A 24,334-nucleotide genomic window follows, 5' to 3' on the forward strand; every position below is an offset into this window, starting at 1 on the left:
GGCCCGAGAGGAATTCCTTTCTTCGGAATATAACAACTTTTTGGACAATCGTGATTATAAAATAGTATATAATGAAAAACGATACAAAATTTCGGGAAATAATTAGAAGGCTCGTCAAAACAACGCATATATATAATGTATAACGACTTCCTGTGCACAAGTTTACAAATTATATTAAGACGTTTTTGCAACCAGAAAGAACACGCAGTCTTGACCCATTCATCAAAGAAGTTCCTCGCGGGCATCATAAAGTTCAGTGTTTTTTACTAAATTCTAAATATGTAAGTTGATATCGACACGATATCATTCGTAATTGTATTGGCCTTCCGTCCGTAAGTTTCCGGTGGTTTCCGTACAATCGGAATCGGCTATTTCCGAGGTTTGGGCCGGGCTGGGCCGGGTTTTATTAATAACCTAAATTATCACATGATAATACAAAATGGCTTCCGCGTCGCCAAAATCTAAATTTGATGCAGCAGTTAAAGTTATACATAGTTTGCCTAAAGATGGTTAGTTATTTTGACATTATGTTCAGTATATTTTTTTTTCTTTTCATTTATTTACAGCTCTAAAATTCTTCAAATGAAGCAAACAACGTTATTTACGGAAATGTGTCGTTTCTAGCAACCAAAAAAGAAGAAAAAAGGTCAAAAAATAGTGCTTTATATAAAAGTGTTTTTTGGACAATGTAGATAACAAAATACAAAATAACAATGTTTTGGAATCCTTTAAATGACACATTGTATTTATAAATTATAAGAGTCCAAGCAAAGATCTGTTGCTTTCAAGTCTTGCATTAACCACAGGAAAGATAACTCCTGTAAATTTCCAAAAAATGTGAAATGCTCACATTCAAAACTAACAAAAAGTGGCGGTAAATGTTGCTACAAATTATTTGACATCAGAACTGATTCTGAGATCGTTTCGTGATAGGGCAGAATGAGATTGAGAATCCGTCTCTTTACGTCAAAACCAGTAAAGACCTTTTCTGTGGTGACCATACATTTAGGTTAAAACACAATCGGGCAATATATCCCAGACTCACCAGTTTCGACGCACATAACAAGCAACATGGTCGCGCTTTTTCATTCAGTAACATACGTGACTCTATTAGATGTTGCATGTGCACAAACCTTTTATGCATTGAATCATACCAATAACATCTTATTCTAAACAGCTGACTGCCAGAAATCAAAAGGTAAACAACAACTAGTGTGGTCGGCCATACTTTTTTCTAACACACGTATTTCGACGCATCTTACATGATACTTGTTACGAAGCTTTTGATTGGCTTAAATATTTGTGCAATCACTGTAAGTAATGTGCTACACTATAACTGTCATGGACACTGCAATAAAACTTGACACAAAAGCAGATGCAAGTAGATCATCAATATTAAGGCCAAATGATATAAATAAATCTGAAAAACATTTTAACATTCATGAACATAAGGGGCTAAGAACATAAATAATCACTCTGCTTTTTTTAATACACACTGTCTGCTGTTTTTTCTTTTATTTTTCTGGACTGCAGTGTTTACAGAGGAATTTGGTACATTTTGTTTTATACAAAACTTTAGATGAACCCAGTGTTCGCAGCCTACTTGACAAGAGAAAAAAAAATGAAGTGTGTAGAAATGATCGCATTGATATATATTCCGTACACCTTCCAAAACAGTGCATAAAATAGTGCGACTACATATGTCACATGGCAGTGATGTGACCTTGATAGCATCAAAGTCGGCTGCAGACGTACAACAACATTTCCAGTAACATTTTTAATCTAAGCTTCCACAGGGACGTTTTTAAAATGGATGAAAATTTACATTAGTAGAAACATTAAAAATCATGTATAGGGTGAATGTAAGTTGATAAATATCTTCATATCCTAAACTTTCCAACTTTTTTATCGGTAAAATTAACCATGATGTTTTCTGTCATTACACCGAGTTACTACGTCATCGGAAACCCCAAGTTAATCGAGAACGAGGTCAAACCAAAAATGGCGTCGAAATAGGTGTGCGTAAAATTATGTGGTGCGACGATACTTAAACAATGAAATCGTAAAACAAAATAGATCATAAAATCTGTAAAAAGATCCTTTGGAAGCAAAGAATGCAACCAAGAAGAATAATAGCAGACTCTGTTTGATTGATCATTGAGTCTGTTTATGAGAGGTATTAAATTAAATGAAATGTGCAACACCTCTCATGCCCCCTAGCACTGGCTTAAGTGGAACTGTATTACACATATGTTGAATGGACTCCATGGACTGAATCATTTTAATTTGGTTTAAACATAACAGTAAAACACGTTAATAAAACGTAAGCACTGTATATTTCATTTGGCTATCTTGCTGTATTTACATGTCTGCCATTACACTCAGTACAGCTGAGTGCGGTCGGTCGTTATCGACAAGGTGACTTGAAGCAGAGCCATGTAAAATGTATGTAAACTTTAGGGTGCGTTGTTTAAAACAGTGACAAACATAAACAACAATTGAATGGAAGGAAAAAATGAGCCGCACCATGAGAAAACCGGCATATTGCATTTGCGACCAGCATGGATCCAAACCAGCCTGCGCATCCACGCAGTCTTGTCAGGATCCATGCTGTTCGCTAACGGTTTTTCTAATTGCAATAGGTTTTGAAAGTGAACAGCATGGATCCTGACCATACTGCGCAGATGTGCAGGCTGGTCTGGATCCATGCTGGTTGCAAGTGCACTATGTTGGTTTCTAATGGTGCGATTCAAACGGATATTATTTCCAGGTATCTTAAAAATTTCACTAATATATTTGTTTTTTAATAGTTAAAATGCATTTTAAAAATCGCCGCGTAGAATCATCGCGAAGTTCACCACAGAAAAGGTCCTTCCTATGTTGTACATGGAGGAGAGATATTGACCTGTGCTATAATTATCACAATATCATGACTCGCTTACAATTATTTGGACTATCAAGTCTGGTGCTCTACTGAAGAATTAAGACATTAATTCTTCAACATTTAACATAAACACACTGTTACATGTAATTAATGTACACTTTAAACCTCAGTTAAAAATAACCGTAACTGTTAGTCACTATATTATCAACTCGGTGAGTACATACATCCATCAGTTGCAAATTAATGTCTGCAGCTCTACCAACACTGAGCTAACCAGGGTACTTATTACGCACAAGCCTCAGATCACTTAACATATTTTAAGGCTTAAACTTACAACAGGATTCGTAGAAAGGTATCAGCTGTTCTGCTTAAGCTTTCAACGAAGTATATCTCCTGCAAATACTGTAGATACCTGTGTATAATGCAAACTCTGTATAATACTCACCCCCCACCTTGTGCCCAAAATCCTTGGGGAAAAAAACATTTTTGGTCAATTTTGAGGCAGTTTGAAAACAAAAGTAGAGTTTACATAGAACCGCTGATAGATTACCTTGGTGAAGGAGAGCGGAATTGGTCTCGCGGTACTATCCATTCTTGTTTTCTTGAAAATAAAACCAATAAAATATTGTTGTATTTTTGTTTCTGTTTTCAATTTAAATATTTTTATGAATAAACATAAAGCAATATTGTTTTAAGTAAAATAAACTGCTCTGTCTATTACGGAACATAGCGGAACATTTTTAGCCTAGACAATTAGCGAGGAGTGTAGTTTTCCTATACCTGAAGGGCAAAAATCGTAAAAAACTTGTTTTGAAGTTGTGAAATTGTCTTTACCCGTGTATAATATGCACCCAGGATTTGGGGGTGGTCCCTGGGGTAAAAAAACTGTGCATTATACACTAGTATCTACGGTAGCACTTAACACATAATCTCCACAACGGGAGAGTCAGTATTCCAATATTTCACTGGTCCCTCCAATCTCCCTGCCAGATATTAATTCTCCCAACCTGTTGAACATTATTAGCCATGTCTCAAGGTTTAGTCAATATAAAATTCAATACACTTGTAAGGTGTCAACAAACATGCAGGTCAGTAAATTGTGTCCCTGACAACCAGGTAACCTACTGTTGTTGACATCATTTACTATGATTTACAAACATGTAGCTTTCTGGTCTATGCAAAATACAAAAATGGACATATTCAACACCAAGAATTATGTTAACCAGATTGGTGGGACAGACTTTTTCAAATTTGGAATCATGCTTTCCTCAAGACTAAAAGATTATACATACTTCTGTTCCCTATCACTTACAATAATACTTGAATCAATGGAACAAACAAGAGCTAATTTACTAAAAAAATTGTAAATATACATGCAAGTGCATTATCTTTGAAATCATCTCTTGTTTGTAGAATGCTCTCTGCATATACCAGTTTTCAAAGATGATTTTATGTCAGTTCTGTAGTCCATATAGAATAGGCCTGAGTAAAAGTGTAAAAACAGACGATTTGGCTGTGTATTTCCTGTTCTTCCAAAACAAATGAAGTTGCTACAAAAAACATGTTATAAGGCATTTTGCTGATCAAACATTGATGATTCTAGACAGAAAACTGGCAAACACGATTGTGTAATGTTACACCATCTGCCAATGCAAACATTACAATTAACACAAGAGCTGTTGGAGGAAAACCTGTGCTTGAATATTAAAAAATATTGTCTTTAAAAAAAAAAATGCATGATTGTCAAAGTCAAAAAAGGAGTGCAACTTTTTGAGAAGCTTATAATTTAAAAAAGAGTTATGAATCCTGTACAGTGGGTGTAAATAAGTGTGCAAAGTTCCAAACTGAGATACATGGATATCAGCTTACATTGCATGCAAAAGCCTAACCAACAGTTTTTGAGTTAAATTAGAAGAAGCATAACTTAAGGAAAAGAGAAATTTATATAGACTTACGGAAGTTACCAAAAATGTCAGATCATCATAGTTAAAAGACATTTCAGTGTGTGAAGTTTCAGTTTATTTCCTCCAGTGGGTACTTAAGTGAACACTGTGTATATAAAAAAAGAATCAATTCAAAATTGCTGTGTCAAAAAAAGTCAGAGATATGTAAATATGCAATTTAAGGAGAGGGTTTCAAATAAGCTTTCAGCTTCCTACTCAATCCTGTATGCCTTTTTGATATATGTACATGTTGTAAATGAATTGTGATTAATAAAATATTGTTTAAACCAAATATGCAATATGAAATTAAAGAACTTTAGCATGGCATGTCAGATTTTTACCTTGAACAAGTGTCTTTGCATTTTGTTTTTCCTCAACCTCTCTGATACTCTTTGAAAGACCATTTTTACCCCAAAACAATTCTGGATAGATTGGAAATGAAGCAGCTGTAGCAAACAGAACACATTACTAGCACAATAAAAGTTGCACAGACATATTCTATCTATTGTTTAATATGCTCATTTCAGGTGTAAAAAAATCTTAGTTTAATAACAAACCAAGTTCATGCGCATGCTACAAGCCAAGTACTTCTGTTCCTGCATGGAACAACAATCACAGATTTTTTACTAGACCACCTGTGACCAGCATAGCTCATTAGGGAGACTGCAGATGTATGCATCATACTGTTGTGAGTTTGATGCATGGGTGTGGCCTATGCTCTTGATGCTGGTTTGAATGAATTCATTGTGTCTGAAATTGTTCGTCCTCTGCCTCTGATTTATGCAGAGAAGTCGGCAGTAAACCCAGAACAAACAAAGTTTTTTTTTATATAATTACTGTTACTGTAGAAAACAAAGAAATAACAACATGTTACCACTAACTCTAAATTGATGACAACTGCATTGCAGTTCTTATCACTGAAAGTTCTGTCTCCTTGCTCTTATGGAAGAGTGGTTGATTAGCTCGGCTGTGATAAAGTTGTGTCATAAGTAAGTACAGGGTAACAAGAATGTATTTTATTAAATTTTCAGGACCATTTCAGCCATCGAGGGAGATGATGTTGTTATTTTATGGTTACTACAAGCAGGCAACAGAGGGACCATGTACATCCCCTAAACCAGGGTTCTGGGATATTGTCAAGAAGGCTAAATGGTAACTGATTTCTTTCCTTTGTATACAATGTACTTCCTTCCTTGTACGAATAATTCTGTTAATAAAATCATTAACATGTTGATTGTTTCATGTAGATCTATGACTTACAAACTGTAATTTTGAAAATGCAGTGTATCCCATTTCATAACACAGTGCAGAAGACTTGTACATTTACATAAATTGAATTTTTTTACAAACGTAGCTTTAAAGTTAGTCATTCACGGTAGGGGACCCATAACTGGTATTTTTTTTGGAATTGAATATTCTTGTTAGGCAATTCAGCATTCTTTGGGCATTAAGTAGCTCAACGCGCACATGTCTTTCTACATATCCAGAGAATGCTGAAATTACATAAAAATTATGGAGTATAATTATGTAATTTATCGATTGTCCTAAAGGGTTCACTACCTTAAAAAATTAGAAAGATGTATTTCAATTTGTATGTTTAAATTATTTTGAATACAAAATAAAATTATGAAATTGAAAAATAACCAAGTTTGTTAATTGACTTTGAACATTATTTACCAGTATGCTTAACCTTTACCACGCTAAATTTCTAAAATGGACTGGTCCATCTTTCAGTTTGGGCAGTACCATTTATTATTCACAGATGTGCAGGCTGATCTTTGTCTGCACTGGTCGCAAAGGCATGATCACTAGCCAGCAGGCTAAAGGTTAAGCACAGGATCATTCAGTGGTTCTGCAAGATGATCTTTCTTCTGTATTGACAGAATTTATTAATTAATTTTTTTGTTGATTATACTGCTAGATATATTGTGTGCTTAGTATGCATGTAATGTGTCTGGACATGTAATATGCATATGTTAGACACATTGCCATCCATTCCTTATGGAATAGACTGATTACGATGTTTAATTTAAATGACTGAATAAGTACGATATGACATTGTGGTGTATCTGGATGTTACCACTCTGAAAAATGACCACTTTTTAGCCCACCATCATCAGATGGTGGGCTATTAAAATCACTCTGCGTCCGTGGTCCGTCCGTCCGTCGTTCCGTCCGTCCGTTAACAATTTCTCGTTATCGCATCTCCTCAGAAACTACTGGGGGGATTTTGACCAAACTTTGTCAGAGTGATGTATTGGTACCCTAGTTGTGTCCCCCTGAAAATCAGACTGGTTCAACAATTTATGAGTGAGTTATGGCCCTTTGTTTATTTTTATAATTTATATAGATTTATATAGGGAAAAACTTTGAAAACCTTCTTGTCCAAAACCACAGAGCCTAGGGCTTTGATATTTGGTATGAAGCATCATCTAGTGGTCCTCTACCAAGATGATTCAAATTATTTCTCTGGGGTCAAATATGGCCCCGCCCTGGGGGTCACATGGTTTATATAGAGGGAAAAACTTTGAATAACCTCTTGTCCAAAACCACAGGGCCTAGGGCTTTGATATTTTGTATGTGACATCATCTAGTGGTCTTCAACTAAGATTGTTCAAATTATACCCCTAGGTCAAATATGGCCCCGCCCTGGGGGTCATATGGTTTACATAGACTTGTATAGGGAAAAACTTTGAAAATCTTCTTGTCTAAACCACAAAGCCTAGGGCTTTGATACTTGTAATGTAGCATCATCTAGTGGTTCTCTACCAAGTTTTGTTCAAATTATCCTCCTAGGGTTAAATATGGCCCCGCCCCGGGGGTCACATGGTTCATATAGACTTATATAGGGAAAAGCTTTTAAAATGTTCTTGTCAGTAACTACAACATTCAAACTTGGACCACATAATATTTTTGAGTGGCAAGATGAACCTTGACATGAGTTGACCTTGATTTTGACCTAGTGACCTACTTTCACATTTCTGTAGCTACAGCCTTCAAATTTGGACCACATGCATAATTTTGTGCACTGGAAAAAACTTTGACCTTTATTTTGACCTAGTGACCTACTTTCACATTTTTGAAGGTACAGGCATCAAATTTGGACCATATGCATAGTTTCGTGTTTCAAAATGAAATTTGACATTGATTTTGACCTAGTGACCTACTTTCACATTTCTGTAGCTACAGGCTTAAAATTTTTGACTACATGCATAGTTTTGTGTACCGAAAAAAACTTTGACCTTGACATTGACCTAGTGACCTACTTTCACATTTTTGAAGGTACAGGCTTCAAATTTGGACCACTTGCATAGTTTTGTATTCTGAAATAAAATTTGACCTTGATTTTGACCTAGTGACCTACTTTTACATTTCTCAAGCTACAGCCTTCAAATTTGGACCACTTGCATAGTTTTGTGTACTGAAATGACCTTTGACCTTTACATTGACCTAGTGACCTACTTTCACAATTTTTAAGGTACAGGCTTCAAATTTGGACCACATGCATAGTTTTGTATTCCGAAATAAAATTTGACCTTGATTTTGACCTAGTGACCTACTTTTACATTTCTCAAGCTACAGCCTTCAAATTTGGACCACATGCATAGTTTTGTGTACTGAAACAAACTTTGACCTTTACATTGGCCTAGTGACCTACTTTCACATTTTTGAAGGTACAGGCTTCAAATTTTAAACCCACATGCATAGTTTTGTATTCCGAAGTAAAATTTTGACCTGGATTTTGACCTAGTGACCTACTTTTACATTTCTCAAACTACAGCCTTCAAATTTGGACCACTTGCATAGTTTTATGTACCGAAATGAACTTTGACCTTAAGATTGACCTAGTGACCTACTTTCACATTTCTGTAGCTACAGGCTTCAAATTTAGGACCACATGCATAGTTTTGTATACCGAAACAAACTTTGACTTTGACATTGACCTAGTTACCTACTTTCACATTTTTGAAGGTACAGGCTTCAAATTTGGACCACATGCATAGATTTGTGTTGTGTACGGAAATGAAATTTGACCTTGAGCTAGTCAATAAGTCTTGAAATTTGGAACACTCAAAAATGGCACATTGGTGGGCGCCAAGATCACTCTGTGATCTCTTGTTTATTTTACCAAATTTTGATTTTGAAAGAGTCATATCATTATGATCCTTTTATAGATCTAAATGTAAAATAAATGTAAATTATATCCAGTGTGTTTTTGATGTGACTTGGAGATAAAGATGAACCAACTGTCTTAAATCTGTATGAAATTTTATGACATAGAATTCCATTAAACGTAAATTTTCAATAATATTAAACACATTAATATACAAAACCTTAGATGACATTTTCTAATAAAACAAGACAGATCCTAGAAAATATCCTACCTTGTTTGAATTTCTGTATATATGTGAGCAAATTATTGTTATTACACAGGGAAGCATGGAATAAGCTGGGTGATATGGATCGGGAAACTGCCATGATTAACTATGTTGATGAACTGAAAAAGGTATTTCAGAGTTATTTGTTAAACTTTTATTTAAATATTGAAACAGCTTGCATCCAGGTTAATTGTAAATATCAAAATTGTCAATTATATAATGTATCACTTAAGTGCATAAAATTTTAAGTTAATTTTAGTGTGAGCGGTGAAGAACAGGTAAAATCCCGGAAAAAAGCTGTTTATTAAACATAAATTTTATGTAATGTTGTATATTAATTACAGATCTTGTGCTTCTTTTTTTTTTTGTTCTTTTGATTTGTTTTTAGCTCGACTATACAAAGTATGGAGAGCTATCCTACTCGACCCAGCGTCGGTGTCTGGATTTGATTCAAACTGAATTTAGTTGTTCCACATCGTCTCCGACATCATATGACACAAGGCCCATAACTTTGGTACCAATATTTCACGAATTATTTCCCTTTTTTTACTTAGAATTTCAGGTTAAAGTTTTGATACACTTTCACTCTATCTCAGTTATTACTAAATGGACTTGATTCAAACTTAAAATAGTTGTTCCACCTTATCACCCACATCATGTGCCACAAAATGCATATCTCTGGCACCAGTTTTTCATGAATTATGCCCCGTTTTACTTAGGATTTATTGTTAATTTTGATGCATTTTCACTATATTTCAGTTATTACGAAATGTATTTGATTCAAACTGCAAGTAGTTGTTCCACATCATCACCCACGTCATTATGACACAAGGTGCATAATTCCTGCACCAATATTTTATGAATTATGCCCCCTTTTTGCTTAGAATTATACTTTATATAGTGTTTTGATACACTTTATCTTTACCTCTCTTATTACTTGATATTTTTAACACAGACTCAAACTATTGTGCAGTATCTTCATCCACCATTGGAGTCATTAAACACTCCAGTGACAGCGTCAGTTTCCTCAGAAGTGCCCAGTTTCACTATCCAGCATCGAAAAAGTCGGGCGCGCTGTTTTCTATGACAGCTCTTGTTATTTTTTGCATTGTTAACTCAAAATACAATTTGACATCATAACTGCTTTTAGCCAGAAAACCATAATCAATTTTCCTAATGTTGGTTTTATATTTAAGGTGGCAGGTTATCATTCACTAGTTAAAGATAATACTATAGTATTGACTTTTTGAAATTTTTCAATTAGTAGAGTTTATTGTTGTCACTTCCCCATTGACATTGGTGCCTGTATTACAGTAGTTGCGCATGTAAGCAGGTTTCTCAAAAAGTACTGCTTTCAGACTGCACACCTCTTCAGCATCATGAGATGACCCCACAGGACAAATAACATAACTTTGATATATATGTATATTTTATAAGCCCGCCTGCTTAGCTCAATAGGATAAGCACAGATCTGTGGACCTTGGGATCATGAGTTTGATCCCTGCGTGGGGTGTATGTTCTCTGTGACAGTTTGTTAAAAGACATTTTATCTGACAACAGTTGTCCTCCGCCTCTGTTTCATGTGAGAAAGTTGGCAGTTACTTGCGGTAAACAGGTTTTTACTGGTACAGAATCCAGGAACACTGGTTAGGTTAACTGCCCACCGTGGCCCAGTGGTTAAGGCGTCCGCCTCAGGATTGGGAGGTCGAAGGTTCGAGCCCCATGGGGAGCCTCGTCCAGGAAATGTTTGTCATGGGACTCTTTCCGAAAAGGACGGTTCGTGAGCCACGAGCTAGTTAAATGAGTGGTTACCGACTTTTATCCGCCTGGCACCTGGCATAGTGGTATGAGTTGGGAGGTAATTGGTACACACAATAAAGGTGTCTCATAAGCCAAATTAGCTGGCCCTTTCAATAGGGGTGACACTATAATAAACAAGACCTTTACCTTTAGCATAACTGAAATACAGTTGAAAAATGGCGTTAAACAAACAAACAAACAAAATTAATGTACATTTTGTCCAGCCCCTTTCAAACTTAGAAATTTTGATGCAAGTTTTGCATGTAAGCAAATTTTCAAGATTTATTCAATTTTTGACATTACACAGGATCAGTACTGTTACCAGTTATTTCTAATACTTCATCAATACCTTATACATGCAGGGATCAGCCTAGGTCAAAATTTTAGGGAGAAGTGACTTCTCCCTCCACAGAACTTAGGGAGAAGTTGAGAAATTTAAGGAGAAGAATCGGCATAGCATTCAGTTTCTTGCCTATATATATCCACTTTCTGTGGGTCTAGCTGTAACTTATAAACAGTAATTATTTAAGGAAATTGGTCTTGCATTATCATTTTCATGAATTTCTAAATAAAGTATAAACTTAGCTATGAAAAAGTCGCCTTTAAATTTTTATCCGAAATTTACATGTCCGAAATTCGTAAATTTAACAGGTGCACGATCAAAACGGCGTGAAAATTTTCTTTAATGTTTCGATTCTCGTACTTTAATAATGCCCGATTTTTGCACCAACTTGTTCAGATTTATACATTTAATTAATTTATTTATTTTTTCGAAAATAATACCAAACTCGTAGTTAATGGCGATCTTTTTACAATATTTTGTACGGCAGTTCTGACGTCCGCGAAATCATTTTTTATCCACAGTACCCGAGCCGTTCATTTACAGAAATTGACCGTAATTATGGTAACTGAAATAATTTTTGAAGTAATCTTTAATAAAATGAAAGAATAATATACAATTGTTGCATAAAATCATGCTCTCCTTAAGTTTATCGGCTTTTTACACGCCGATTGAAAATTTTCAAAATGGCGGCGGCTTATAATATTATTGATTGACACTGTTAGATATTAACGCTACGATTGGCTGAAGTTTGACAGGCGAGTAGGCGGGGTTGACTATGGATTTATCGATAATTTAATCTAGAATATGCATCAAGTTTTGCAACTTTAAGTAAACAGATAATAACTCGCTGAAAAACTCGGCGATTTGGATTTCGCCCGGAGGCGATAATTAGGCGAAGTGGCCGACTTTAAAGCGACGATATCGCTCAAATCGCCTTGTAGGCTGATCCCTGGACATGTACGCATGTACCATGACGTACTCTGTTGATCTGAAAATAAGCAAGGAATGTCTACAGGATGCTACAGGAAAGTGCGGAATTTAGCAGAAGATCAAAAGCAAAAGGGCACATTTTAAGAGCACAATGGCGGCCGTTAAAAAGGGTTTGCTTGGGTGCCCCGCTGCATTACTAAAGAAATAATACTATTGCCCCATACCTCAAGGGCTGTGTAGGTTCAAGCCCAGCTCCTATCGCCATTTAAGAAGCCTTCCAGCTGGCTTTTGGAAGGTCTGCATTTCTATCCAGGTGTCTGCCTATGCCTAAAATTATGTCTTGAGGGGCATTTCCCATTTCCTTCACTTAAAGCTTGAAAAGTCGCCCCACGACAGGCATGCATTGTGTCATTGTAACATAACATAACAAAACAATAAAGAAATACTGTTTGTTTTGAAGCTCACCCTGCTCTTTGTGAATTGGATGTTATCTAACTGAAAATGGGGCTTTTACTGAACTCATTAAATTTTTTTGCTAATGTTTTTCAGACATTAAAAGATGGTACCAAACAATGGGACGAAATGTCCAAAAATGGTGATCCAAGGGTATGATCTCTTTACATTTTTATGCATCTTCTCCTTTAGACAATATTATCACTTACAGAATATTGTATAAACTCATATTTAGTTTTATGGCAGTGCATGCATAGAAAACTCATTTCAGATCTCACATAATTTTATACACACTGTATGAGTTTGATTATACAAACATATTAGCATGTTGCACGTTATGTAAGAAATCATCTCTTGGATCCATCAGTTCTATTCACTTTAATTTTGTGATACCATTTCCATATAATAGTCAAGTTAGCTATTTTTCACATAATATAATCTGCAAAGTGCCCTCTTTGTTTTTTTTTAAAAAGTAAATTTTTGTAAAATTTTATATTCCAATATACCTTGTTGTTGTAGAATACTTTGTTTAAAGTCACCTGATCCTATCAACCTGTGTTTGTAGATGATAGTATATGCCATTTTTAGGTCCTGCCAATACCTGTTTGCATGCGTATATGAATTTCCCGCACAAGGGGTTTAGGCAAAATGTTTGGGTTATCTAAGGTAATGGTTTAGGCAGCTCTGGTGTTTGAGCCATCAGTGCTCAATGTTTTGCAGTGTTAACCTTTAGCCTGCTGGCGGCAAGTGATTCTGCCTTTGCGACCAGTGCAGACCAAGATCAGCCTGCACATCCGTGCAGTCTGATCATGGTCTGCACTGTTCACTATTCAATCAGTAAATTTTCAGTAAACACCCCTTCAAATGATAAATGGTTTTGCCCAAATTGAATGCTGGAGCAGTCCATTATAGAAACTTAGCAGGCTAAAGGTTAATAAAAATAATAACATATTAATTTTTGTGACATTTTAAAAATTGGTAGTGGCCCTAAAATGAATTCATTTCTCTATTTTGATAAAATCTTAATATGTAATTAACAAATTATTTTTCTAAATGTGTAAGAAATATCATAAATATATCATAAGTAGTAAATAAATATGAAAAATATTTTAAAAATTTTAAGGGGCTGTTAGAAGTTTTGTTTTAGTGTATTTACTTTTACGTAGGCAAGCAATTTCTCCCGCGCTGTTTTACACATTTTCCTTTATTTTGGTAGATATAGTTCACTTACGGACTACAAATGTTGTAATATATAAAGCTGAATTGAAAATCTGGATCTTAAACACTTATTATAGAAACAGCTGACAAATGGTTTGTGTGCCTATGGTGAATGAGATTGTATGGAGATAGTTTTTTACTGCAGCACTAACTTGTTTACCTGTTATTTGATGCACATTTTAAAACCATTTAGGGATGATTGATGATGTCCTAAGGTCCACTTTCTTTATCTGCCATTCATGAATAATGACCTATTTAAAGTTTCAAAAAAATTGTAATGAAGAGAGGTTAACTTGTGTTTTTGTTTGAATGAAATGATAAGAAAAATCATATTTGCTTTTGGTCAAAAGAATTGAAATAGTTCAATTAATATTATATAAAGTAGTTTAAAGTTTATGATTACAGTGAAATCATTAATATTCGTGGTGGACTAATTTTCATGGTTGAGCCAATCCATGAAATTTAGTTCCAGTGAACAAGTAAAATTCCCATTTATTTTATGTTCAAAAGTTAAAATCCATGAATTAATATCCCCACGAAATTGCCGTTTTGACCAAAACCAAGAAATTTACAGTATATATATAATAAGTTACCTGCTTTAGATTTCAATTTATTTGCAGTTAACACATATGAAATAACATATTAGCCTGGGTCTGTGACACAGTATTGGATTAAGGATACTGTCATGCTTATACTTCAGATTGTTGAAGCCATGCCACAGACACAAGTTGTTGGTGACTTTATGGAAGTGCTGGGTAGTTTCTATGAGATAGTTGATGAAGACTCCCCCATGAAAACAAGATCAGTACTAAATGGTGTTGCACTAGATGACGGATATAATACTGAACCTTCTACCGATACTTCTACAGAACATGGTATTTGTCATTTGAGCCGTGCCATGAGAAAACCAACATAGTGGCTTTGCGACCAGCATAGATCCAGACCAGCCTGCACATTTGCGCAGTCTGGTCAGGATTCATGCTGTTCGCTAACGCCAGTTTCTCTAATTGCAATAGAGTTTGAAAGCGAACAGCATGGATCCTGTCCAGACTGCGTGGATGCGCAAGCTGGTCTGGATCCATGTTGGTCGCAAATGCACTATGTTAAATTTCTGATGGCGTGGCTCATTTCTCTAGCTCATTTCTTGATGTACTTTGGACTACATGAACAGCCATTATGTTTATTGTGTACATTTCTTTTGAAGAACATCAGCAGCTTCTGCTTTTTCTGATACTCTTTAACCACCTTGGTAGCCTTGTGGGAGAGTGCTGACTTCAAATGCGGGAGGTCAATGGGTTCGCTCCCTTGCAAAGTTATACAAAAGACACGAAAATTGGTACTTTTAGCTTCCTCGCTTAGCTTTAAGAGGATAGCTGTAGGACTGGTCGGTTCCATGTTAGTATAATGTGACTGAAAGGGGTATCTTGTTCCTGTGAGGCAGAACTACTATAATGTTGGGCATAGTGTTTGCTGCTACAAATTGACACCATCATTTATATGACTGAAAATTGTTGAAAAGACACTGCACCTATACACACACTGATTATCTTTTGAATATACATTAAAGGGTATTTAGGTCTTTTTCGCTTGAAATATATTTAACAATGCTTCACTTTGACTGACAGTGTGCCAAATATTGGCATATTATACCTAATTTATTTTATTTATATAAAACATAACAAAGATAGCATTTGGATTTAATTCATTGAGCTGTAACAGTTAAATAAGGTGATTCCTTAAATCATAATGTGAATGCATGAATATGGAGTGTGGCTGTCATGTGTCCTATTGACTGCACTACACCTTGAATGTATGGCATTGTTATGAAAGTGCACCTGCCAGATGGTATCCCATGCCCATTTAGAGTAGTCTTGTTTTGTTCTTAACCTTTAGCCTGCTGGAGGCAAGATATTCTGCCTTTGCAACCAGTGCAGACCATGATCAGCCTGCACATCTGTGCAGTCTGATCATGGTCTGCACTGTTCGCTATTCAGTCAGTAAACTTTCAGTGAACAGTCCTTCGAATAATTAATGGTATTGTCCAAATTGAATGATTGACCAGTCCATTTTAGGAATTTGCTGCTAGTAATTATTCATTCCTGTGTACAGCTTGCCACACAGTGATTGATTATTAAGATACACACTCTAAGCAGAGTTATAATTCATTATTTTGAAATAACAACAAAATCCAAGTTGATGTGATACATGTATTTACAGGAGATATATCAGAAAACAATACAGAAGGTGACGAACCAGTACAACCTGAGGAAGTTATACAATCCAATGGTAACAGTATACAGAGCAGTGATAGTGAAGAGGAATTCTGTGACACATCTGCTGATCTAGAGGTTCGTTCACTTAAAGTAATGTATGATTCAGGTTTTCTTCTAAGAGGTCTCTGTGGCTGAGTGGTTATGGTCACGTACTTTAAATCACTTGCCCCTCACTGATAAGGGTTCGAGACTTGGGGTGTTAAATTCTTTTAGTGAAAAAGTTATCCAGCTGACTTATGGAAGGTTGGTGGTTCTGCCCAGGTGCCTGCATGTGATGAAATAGTGCACAGAGGGGCACGTTGGGTCTTCCTCTACCGACAAAAGCTGGAAAGTTGCAATATCACCTACAAATGTGCCGGTGCAACATAAAACCCAACAAAAACAAAACACACGTCACACTTCATTTCCGAGCAATAACTGGAGAAACATTTGACCTAGAATCTTCAAACTTCATAGGATTGTAGGGCTGCTGGAGTAGACGACCCCTATTGTTTTTGGGGTCACTCCGTCAAAGGTCAAGGTCACAGGGGCCTGAACATTGAAAACCATTTCCGATCAATAACTAGAGAACCACTTGACCCAGAATGTTGAAACTTCATAGGATGATTGATCATAAAGAGTAGATAACCCCTATTGATTTTGGAGTCACTCCGTCAAAGGTCAAGGTCACAGGGACCTGAACATTGAAAACCATTTCCGATCAATAACTAGAGAACCACTTGACCCAGAATGTTGAAACTTCATAGGATGATTGTACATGCAAAGTAGATGACCCCTATCGATTTTGGGGTCACTCCATTAAAGGTCAAGGTCACGGGCCTGAACATTGAAAACCATTTCCGGTCAGTGACTTGAGAACCACTTGACCCAGAATGTTGAAACTTAATAGGATGATTGGTCATGCAGAGTAGATGACCTCTAACTATTTTGGGGTCACTCTGTGATAGGTCAAGGTCACAGGGGCCTGAAAATTGAAATCCATTTCCGGTCAGTAACTTGAGAACCACTTGACCCAGAATGATGAAACTTCATAGGATGATTGGTCATGCAGAGTAGATGACCCTTAACGATTTTAGGGTCACTCTGTTAAAGGTCAAGGCCACAGGGGCCTGAACATGGAAAACCATTTCCAATCAATAACTTGAGAACCTCTCGACACAGAATGTTGAAACTTCATAGGATGATTGTTCATGCAGAGTAAATGACCCTTATTGTTTTTGGGGTCACTCCGTTAAAGGTCAAGGTCACGGGCCTGAACATTAATAACCAGTTCCGATCAATAACTTGAAAACCACTTGACCCAGAATGATGAAACTTCATAGGATGATTGGTCATGCAGAGTAGATGACCCTTAACGATTTTAGGGTCACTCTGTTAAAGGTCAAGGCCACAGGGGCCTGAACATGGAAAACCATTTCCAATCAATAACTTGAGAACCTCTCGACACAGAATGTTGAAACTTCATAGGATGATTGAACATGCAGAGTAGATGACCCCTATTGATTTTGGGGTCAGTCTATTAAAGGTCAAGGTCACAGTGGCCTGTTCATGTAAAATCATTTTTTGGAAATAACTTGAGAGCCACTTGACCTACAATGTTGAAACTTAATAGGATGATTGGACATGCAGAGTAGATGACCCCTATTTATTTTGAGGTCACTTGATCAAAGGTCAAGGTCACAGGAGCCTGAACAGTGACTTGAGAACCACTAGGCCAAGAGTGTTGAAATTTAGCAGGATGACTGGACATGCCAAGTAGATGATCCCTATTGCAGCCAACCATCAGTGTCTCTTTGACTTTCGCTCCTGACACCTATTGACTTCTTGCCTATAGGACTTTGCATTGGGAGAGACATGCGCTTTTTTACAAAAGCATTTTCTAGTTTTAAAGGGATTCAGGAGAAGTGGTAGGAACTGCCTGTGTTTTAACATCAGCTGGAATTTTTTTTTATTTACGACCAAATTTCCTTAGAAAAGTTTTCAGCAGAGAGAAAAATTTTATTGTGCTGATTGTTTTACACTGATATGTTATTTTGATGATGTAAAGACATTCTGAAAGTTTTGTAATGAATCAGAGCCAGATTTAGAAAGTTTGTGGAAATTGAGTGATATGTTTGGCATTTAAGATGTTGAAACAGAGGCGTACTCTGTGATATTTGCCTATACAATGGTTTTTGTTGCAGATACTAGGGGTAAACAGACAACCAAATGGACCTGTATCAACAGCCCAGAATGTAGTTCCAGTTAAATCACTGAAATCCAACCATGTAAGGTTTTCAGATACCAATGGAAATGACTCGCCTCATAGAGAAATTAATGAAACTATACATGTTGCTCAAGGATTTCCTTTCATTGCATCAAACAATGTTAATGGCGAAGAAGACATTTTGTGTGAAACAAGTAGTCCATTGAACACTGCAGTAAGTGCTAGTAAATTCAGTGGTGATTTAAGTACGGATATAAGTGTTTCGAACGCTTCTAATAATAATTCTAATGTTGTGGGTGTGGTAGATGAGGGTGAGGACCCACCAGATGGAGGAGACAAAGGACAACAAAGAAACCAGAAACCAAGCCAAAGTGGCAGGAGATCAGGTATAGTGTCATATATACATATGTATATGTTATTCGAAATTATACTGTGAAATCATTAATACTAATTTTGTTGGGGGGGCTTATTTTCATAGATCAGAAATTAAATCAAGACAAACAAAGAAAATTTCCATTCATTTTATCTTTAAAAGTCTAAATCCATGTATTTAATATGTTCATTTTAGCAAAAAACACAAAAGTTCCTTCAACCTGACTCTAACAATACACTTTTTATGCCCTTCGAAGGGAGACATTACATGATCTTCACTGTACATTGACTTGTCAGTTCATCAGAACTTCATCGATCAGAAACACTTTATGTCTCAGCATAACTTTGAAATGATTCAAGCAATTCTATTGAAACTTTACATAAATGATCAGATGGTGTGTTGCATGAAAAAGTCAAGCCTGTACCTCAAAGGTCCCTTTAAGGATGTTATGAAAAGTTAGCATATTAGCATTTAATCTGCTTGAAAAACTGTATAATGTTTTACTTACAGTGTTTTTAGCCTAGGCACACCTTGGTTTAAATTTTTTTTGTAAGTTCATATCTCAGTAAATATTGCATATATTAGATTGAAACTTCAGACAGTGCTTCCAAGTCAACAGACCTATTGAAATAACAAAGTTAGACAGCTTTTGATTTAATTTAATTCAAATTATGTCCCTTTATCAACTTTGGTTAGATGTGCATTCAGCTGTCAAGCTGTTTTTCAGTAATGACTATAATTATGTTTAACTTTTTTTTGCATGTTGTTATCATTGCCATGATGGAATTAAAATTTGTCTTTAATTGTTATAAATAACTTAAGTTACATAAGTCATGCTGAGGTTAAGTTCTTGTTTGACTTAGAAGCTGTCAAACTGTGGTACATGTCTAATGCATAGCTCTTGTTACTTTTCCAAATGGAAAGAAATTCTTAAACATGTATTCTTTACCAATGGAAATCACTTACCCCTAAACCAATGTGGGTTCGAGCCTCACTAGGGACGTTGAATTCTTCATGTGAGGAAGCCATCCAGCTGGCTTATGGAAGGTTGGTGGTTCTACTCAGGTGTCTGCTAATGTCTAATGAAATAATGCACGGAGGGGCACCTGGGATCTTCCTCCACCATCAAAGCTGGAAAGTCGCCATATGACCTATAATTGTGTCGGTGCTACGTTAAACCCAGCAAAATAATAAATATTCTTTACCAAAGACTTTTCATGTTCCTATGATTTAAATTGTATTGTTTACATTGAACATACTATACCAAATAAAATTGGTTTGTCATGATGTCTGGACAACTGTTTTAACAGCTAAGGTCAACGTTATAAATACAATGAAGTTTTGAAATTTTCTGTCATGTTGTTTCTCTTCAGAAGTCATGTACATTGTACAAGTATTCTTTTCTTTTAGGGGCATCAAGGACAAATCTACAGGGTACAGGGGGTAGGAGAGCCTTACTGCCAGGTGGTGGGGCAGGTGGAGGGGGCGGAGCAGGGGAGCAAGGTCCTGTTGCAGGGACCAGTGGAGATGCTAATGAACAAATTACTACAATTCTAGTCAGACTACAACAGGATATGGCAAATGTGCTAGACAGACTCAACAGATTAGAGACACAGTCTAGACAGAGACAGGTAAATGAATATATATATGAGCCATGCCATGAGAAAACCAACATAGTGGGTTTGCGACCAGCATGGATCCAGACCAGCCTGCGCATCCGCGCAGTCTGGTCAGGCTCCATGCTGTTCGCTTTTAAAGCCTATTGGAATTGGAGAAACTGTTAGCGAACAGCATGGATCCTGACCAGACTGCGCGGATGCGCAGGCTGGTCTGGATCCATGCTGGTCGCAAAGCCATTATGTTGGTTTTCTCATGGCACGGCTCATATATGTTTGGGACATAGAAATTTGTTAGAATGGATTTTTAGGTGCATTAGTGAATGTGGAACTGGGCATGCCCTCCCAGAATTTTCAGTGAAAAAAATAAATTGTATTGAGTGTTAAATTTTATTTGTATGGAAGATTCATTTTAAGTTTACATTTAAAAACTAAAGGTATCAGCCTTGTTTTCAAAGGTTACAATGGTAAAAAATAGTATTCGCCTTATTATCCCCCGAAAGTCTGAGGGGTATAGTTTTGGCGTTGTCCGTCCGTCCGTCTTTCCGTCCGGAGCCATATCTAGAAAGTGGTTGGGAATATTTATATAAAATTTCATATACATGTTCACCTCTATGAGTTATGCAGCCCGTCAAGTTTCAGTCAGATTGCCCCAGTAACACCAGAGTTATGGCCTTTAGAAGTTTCTAGTATTAACTATATACATGTAGGGTACTATAAATATGCAATTTCTGCATCATAACTTTTGATATATTTGACCTAGAACTATGAAACTTAAACAGAATTTAGATCACCATAATGTGGTTGTGTACACACAGTTTCATTTGGATTTATTTTGTAACTTCAGAGTTATTGCCCTTTAATTGTATAAAAATCCACATATTTGTACATAACAAACTTACCATTATGTAGAATTTCATTAAATTTCTTCCATTTTTTTCCATGAACATCTATTGTAAACATGTGAAGTTGTGTACCCACACCTGGAAGAGGTTATGGGGCCCGTCAAGTTTCAGTCAGATTGCCCAAGTAACACCAGAGTTATGGCCCTTAGAAATTTCTAGTGTTAACTGTATAGGGTACTATAAATATGGCAATTTCTGCATCATAACTTTTGATATATTTGACCTTGAACTATGAAACTTAAACAGAATTTAGAGCACCATAATAGGGTTGTGTACACACAATTTTGTTTGGATTTCTTTTGTAACTTTAGAGTTATTGCCCCTTAATTGTATAAAAATCCACATATTTGTACATAACAAACTTACCATTTGATAGGATTTCATTGAATTTCTTTCATTCTTTTCCATGAACATTTATTATAAACATGTGAAGTTGTGCACCCACACCTGGTCACCCCCTTACCTTGGTCACATCCCCTCCTGCTCCCCCTCCCAACCCCCCTTCCCCAATAATTTTTTTTTCTTCAGTAGTTATAATCAACATGTGAAGTTTGTTTCCTCACCTGTTCAAACCCCCCACCCCCATACCAAAAAAAAAAGAAATATATAAACATATATATATATATTTCCATTCTTTTTTTTTTTTTTAAATGTTCAAACCTTCAACATGTTAAGTTGTAACTGCACCAACCTTGCCCATAGCCATGTTCAAGATATTTTACTTGATTGTGTTCTCTTAAGGACATCTGTTCTTTTAAGTTCAAATGTACATGTTAAACTGCAACACTTTGTGCCAAACCACTCAAAGACAATATTTTGTTCCAGTTAAACTTCAAGGTCACATTTCAATTAAGGTAGTTCTGCACGTTTGGATCGAAATTTGTTCTACAATGTAGAATTTGATTAATCTCTATTTTTTCAAAACTTGAGAATATACCTAGAAAATTCAGCAAATAAAAAATATATGGTCGTGTGGTTTTCTGCTAGACTGTATTGAAAAATTTGGACCTCACGCAATATTTCATAATGAGAGTCTATGGGAAAATCATAACTTTCATAACATTTTCTTTAATAGAATTTTTTCTACAATGTAGATTTTGATGAAACTTCTCACAGTTGTAAATAATCACATGGCCTATAATTTGGTGAAATAAAATGTATAGGTCTGTGTGCTTATTTTTGAGATATTTGACCATGATAAAAGGGAACCGGACATTTCATGTTAATTTTAAGACATTGTTTTGAAATTTTTAACGTCCAATATGTTTTAATATTTAGAAATATAGAAACAGTGCCACTGTAATAAATTTACACACAGGTTTCGATTAATTCATAAACTGATTTTCATTTCCGTACGCTGAATCCAGGCTTTATTCTACGTTTTCCGGATAAATGACGTTACGCCATCACTTCCGGTTTTTCAAACGTGCAGAACTACCTTAACTACATTTAATTTTAAAAGCTAAGTTTATTACAGTTAGTATATTCCATTCAAAATAAATTCTTTAGTCAGGATCAAAGTATCATACATTTATAATGTACTCTTTAATTAAACATTTGTTTTCTGTTAAATTGATTTTGACTAATGAAATTAGTTGCTTCTTAGTAACATCTTTAACTTTTTGCCGGATATATTTTTTTGCCATTCCTCACCACAAACCCTTTCGGCGGAGGATACCAATTCATCTAATTTGCTTGGTTTTTTTTCATTCATTCCATCTGAAATAATACTATGTTCAATTTTGAAACGTATTACACACAAAAATGTGGAAAATTGAACACACAATGGGAGATAATTCTGTAATTATTAAAGAAATAAAGTTAACCTTTAGTCAGCTCAATCATTTCAGTTTTGAAACCAAACTAAGTCCAAAAGAGGGACAGTTTTGTCAAAATAATGAGCAGATTTTTTGTCGAGCCCGCTTGCGGAAGCGAAGACATAGTTAACCAAATGGCTGTTGGGTGTGTGTGCGAGCGTGTGCGTCAGTGTGTGCGTGCGTCCGTCCAGATTTGTTTGTCCAGACCATAACTTTGACATGCATGGAGCAATCTCGTTATATTTGGCATGAATGTTAACCTCAATCATGCGCAAACCACAGGTTCCTATCTCAAAGGTCAAGGTCACACTTGGAGGTCAAAGGTTAAATTCAATAATGACTTTGTCCGGAGCATTTCTTCTTCATGCATGGAGGGATTTTGATGTAACTTGGCACAAATGTTCACAAACATTTGACGGAGTGTCATGCGCAAGAACCAGGACCTTAGGTCTAAGGTCAAGGTCACACTTAGAGGTCAAAGGTCAGATACCAGAATGACTTTGTCCGGAGCATTTCTTTTTCATGCATGAAGGGATTTTGATGTAACTTGGCACAATTGTTCACCATCATGAGACGGAGTGACATGTGCAAGAATCTAGAATTACTTCCCTTTGTTGTTACTATAAATAGCTTATATTGTAACTTTCTTATTACTGGTCGTAGGGAAAAATCAAGGCCACTTTTCTGTAGTACAATATGCATGTTACATCCAATTTTGTGATGTTTTTTGACCTATCTCTATTGGTAAGGATTTTTGTGTGGACTTAGATTTTTTTAAAGATTTACTTCCCTTTATTGTTACGATAAATAACTTATATTGTAACTTTTTGCAATCATTTTTTATTATGCCCCCCTTCGAAGAAGGAGGGGTATATTGTTTTGCAGATGTCGGTCTGTCTGTAGACCAATCCGTTTCCAGATGATAACTCAAGAACGCTTAGGCCTAGGATCATGAAAGTTGATAGGAAGGTTGGTCATCACCTGCAGATGACCCCTATTGATTTTGAGATCTGTATGTCAAAGATCAAAGTCACAGTGACCCTGAACAGTTAAACGGTTTCTGGATGATAACTTAAGAACGCTTGGGCCTAGGATCATGAAAGTTAATAGGATGGTTGGTCATGACCAGCAGATGACCCGTATTGATTTTGAGGTCAGTATGTCAAAGTTCAAGGTCATAGTGACCCGGAACAG

The 24,334-nt window shown here is 36.0% G+C and overlaps 1 protein-coding gene across 2 annotated transcripts in view; it reads left to right on the plus strand.

Annotated features, from left to right (window-relative positions):
* Positions 1 to 415: 415 nt before the first annotated feature.
* The window catches only part of LOC123560752 (acyl-CoA-binding domain-containing protein 5-like), a 31,057-nt gene continuing 7,138 nt past the window's right edge, over positions 416 to 24,334 (plus strand). The window contains exons 1-8 of one of the 2 annotated variants that reach the window (XM_053552988.1): positions 416 to 509; positions 5,859 to 5,979; positions 9,262 to 9,334; positions 12,829 to 12,885; positions 14,651 to 14,825; positions 16,168 to 16,298; positions 18,407 to 18,815; positions 20,213 to 20,433. In XM_053552988.1, the coding sequence (XP_053408963.1) occupies positions 440 to 509; positions 5,859 to 5,979; positions 9,262 to 9,334; positions 12,829 to 12,885; positions 14,651 to 14,825; positions 16,168 to 16,298; positions 18,407 to 18,815; positions 20,213 to 20,433 (1,257 nt within the window). In that variant the 5' untranslated portion in view covers positions 416 to 439. The remainder of the gene's footprint in view (positions 510 to 5,858; positions 5,980 to 9,261; positions 9,335 to 12,828; positions 12,886 to 14,650; positions 14,826 to 16,167; positions 16,299 to 18,406; positions 18,816 to 20,212; positions 20,434 to 24,334) is intronic. The other variant, XM_053552989.1, reaches the window with a different exon arrangement.

Source organism: Mercenaria mercenaria, chromosome 10 (assembly GCF_021730395.1).
Source record: "Mercenaria mercenaria strain notata chromosome 10, MADL_Memer_1, whole genome shotgun sequence".
Taxonomy (NCBI): domain Eukaryota; kingdom Metazoa; phylum Mollusca; class Bivalvia; order Venerida; family Veneridae; genus Mercenaria; species Mercenaria mercenaria.